The 2,856-nt window shown below is 38.5% G+C and overlaps 1 protein-coding gene across 1 annotated transcript; it reads right to left on the bottom strand.

The window, feature by feature from the left end:
- Positions 1-203: 203 nt before the first annotated feature.
- Positions 204-1,616, bottom strand: LOC125575265. Its single transcript, XM_013833042.3, has one exon. It carries the CDS (start codon positions 1,362-1,364, stop codon positions 384-386), a length of 981 nt encoding a protein of 326 aa, XP_013688496.2. The 5' UTR covers positions 1,365-1,616; the 3' UTR covers positions 204-383.
- Positions 1,617-2,856: the final 1,240 nt, after the last annotated feature.

The raw sequence follows: 2,856 nt of genomic DNA, 5'->3' as shown, positions 1-2,856 counted from the left end.
ATCTAAAAATTCTCTTCGTATCGAATACTTGTCTTCTTCATTGAATACGTTTTTATGTGTGTTTTCTGCGAGTTGACATGCCTGCGTCTGTTCCATAAAAGCTATCGCTATGAATCATTGTAGTTATGGGAACTGGCATGGCTGCATCTAAAGTGTATGAAAATGAAGAAGACACAGTCTATGTAAAGGGGGATACAGTTTAGTAGTTGAACACATTAACTTAGAAAAGCAAATTCTTTGGTGAAACAAAGTCTCGCGTCATGGTGTTTGAAATTCTTTACACGACCACCTAATGTTCATCTAAAGTTCTAAACCATATACAGTTTAGTAGTAACAATATATATTCTACAGATCATTTTAGCTGATCCAATGGTTATATAAACTCATGGATCTAGAGTATTAAGCAGATGCCTCAACGTCGTTACCTCTCCGCCTTGCTGATGATCTTCATCCTTCTTACACGTGTCTCCATCTGCACCAAACGCGCACACCACGTCACGCTTGACCGTTTCATGCACCGTCGAAGAAAACGCTTGCGGACACGTGTCTCTATCTAATCCGTCCATCATCATCATCATCTCGCGAACCTCGTCCTCCTTCCATCCTGCTTCTCTCAGCTTCCAATACGCGTCGTCCAAACACTCCCTTAACCCATCATCACAGCTCAACGCGCTCCACCATCCGCACGTTTGACCACGCGCCACCGCCACTCTTCCTCTCTCCGCCACGTCAGTCCAAAACCCCACTCTTCGACGTCGTCGTAATTTACCGGATCCCCGATGATCGTCTGGTCGATTGAGTCCTTGGAGAAACCCAGCGACGTCGCAATTCAGAACCCTAACTCCGTCGCCGTCTATTTGAAAAACAGGATTTCCCGCCAAATTCGGCGTCGTCGAAGGGACGTAGAAGTTTTCGTAAACCGGGACGAGAACCGGAGCAAACTCCATCAATTTCTTAACCAGCGATAAAGCCTCCGCGTCGGATCCGGGTCGGGTCCCCCAAGAATCAACCCAGAATCCGTTTCTGACGACGAGTTTGGATATATGAAGAAGAGGGAGGTTGACGATAAGGAGGAGATTATTCCGGGTCGACCCGGATCGCCAATTGGGGAAATGGGTACCCACGGGAAGACCCGTCTGGAGAATCGAACGGAGATCAATGGGGAAGGGGAAACCAAGAGAAGATTCAACGGCTGAGATCTCTTGATTGGTGAGGCCAGGTGCAACATCGAGACCGGTCAGAGATTTTAAATGGTTAATTGTGGTTTTGCAGTAAACCGGTAACGGAGGCTTGAAGGAGGATCGAATAGGATCGGTGGTGATGTGATCAAGTGGGCTGATTATTCCGGAAAGACGATGATTCATGTCTTCGTAAATTGTAATAGCTTAAACTAGTCAAGAGATGTTTATTTATAGGTAGATAGAACCAAAAGTAATTGTATGAATGATTATGGAAAGTTATGTCAATTGGGAACATTGTTATTTTTCTCTATTGCATAAAACGGAAACCAAATATATTTATATGTAGTAAAGGTATAAAATCTACGTCTAAATCTTACAGCAAATATTAGCTAAATAATTTACTATTAAAATATCAAAAAAAATTTCTTTCAAAAAATAAATAATTACAATGTTTTTCAACAACCAAAAAATGTGTAGATAGGTTACATTGAAATATCTAAATCAAAGTTTTTTGGGTGATTTATTATAAATATGTAAGGATTATGGAAAGTGATCAATTCGGAAAGGGCAGTCAAGAGACTTCAATTTTTGTGAGGCTTATTTAAAAAGCAATCTTTGTGAGCCTTCGCCAAATCAATACACTAATTTTATCTTTAAACTTAACGCTAAAGATGCATTAAAATAAAAGTGAAATGAGTGGATAATCACGCATATTGGATTCACTTTATTTGGTGTTTTCTCTTTTTGATCAGCTGAATAAAATCTCACAAAAGTTCAAGGAGTATTAAAATTAATTTCAAATTGGTAATTTGATGTGTACATTTATATTCTTTGGAAGACAATATGATGAACCTACTGGTACATTTTTTGTTCTACTTGCCTTTATTAGAGGTTGTTTCTCTTCTTGATCAACACCAATGGCGGAAAAGGATAAATTTTTGTAATATTCTTTCTGAGAACAAGTTTTGTAACATTCTAAAGTAGTTTTTTATGAAAGAATATTGAATGATGTCATTTCAGATGGTGTCTTCTCCTCCAGCCCTCATCAAGTGACCTAGTGACCGATGATATCGAGGAATGGGCCCTTTCTTTTCTCATATATGCATTAAATCGGGAAAGTTAATCAATCGAAGTTTAGTTGAGTTCGAGACGGGACTAGTTATGGTACTCCTCTAAAGAATTAATTAAAATTCAGCCTAAACATCCTCCTGATTAACAAAAGAATATGTTATGTTAATCAATGGAAATTTGTTTTAACCAGAGCAGGTAGGATTTTAAGACAGATGATCAAAAGTTAATCTTCCTTTTTGGATTTTTTTAGGTTATTTTATATGGGAGATTCGATCTGTTTAGCTTTTGGTATCCAAAATATTTGTTATTGAAGACAGAATGTGTCGGCTTTTGAGTCTCATAGGCTGGTTTTGTCTTATGTTTATGTGATATATGGCTTTCTGTAGCAGAAGTGGGGATATGTTTATACTAGCCACACCCTGATCTGTTTTTTTATTTATTTATAAATCTCATCGTTGATCCGGTCGGCTTTGAGAGAAACTCATTTAGTTTTATAGAATAGACTCGTCTGAAAGTGTACCATACTGTCTGATCCGAGTTTGAAATATCTTTCGACTAATATTAGGAGTGGACCGATCATCTGTTGCGGTCATCGACTAATATT

This window comes from Brassica napus, chromosome C4, assembly GCF_020379485.1.
Source record: "Brassica napus cultivar Da-Ae chromosome C4, Da-Ae, whole genome shotgun sequence".
NCBI lineage: Eukaryota > Viridiplantae > Streptophyta > Magnoliopsida > Brassicales > Brassicaceae > Brassica > Brassica napus.
Note: the sequence above shows the minus strand (reverse complement) of the source record. Positions and strands in the feature narration are given on the sequence as shown.

Excerpts from the sequence above, each read along its gene's own strand:
- LOC125575265 (XM_013833042.3), bottom strand. The coding sequence starts at position 1,364 with ATGAATCATCGTCTTTCCGGAATAATCAGCCCACTTGATCACATCACC.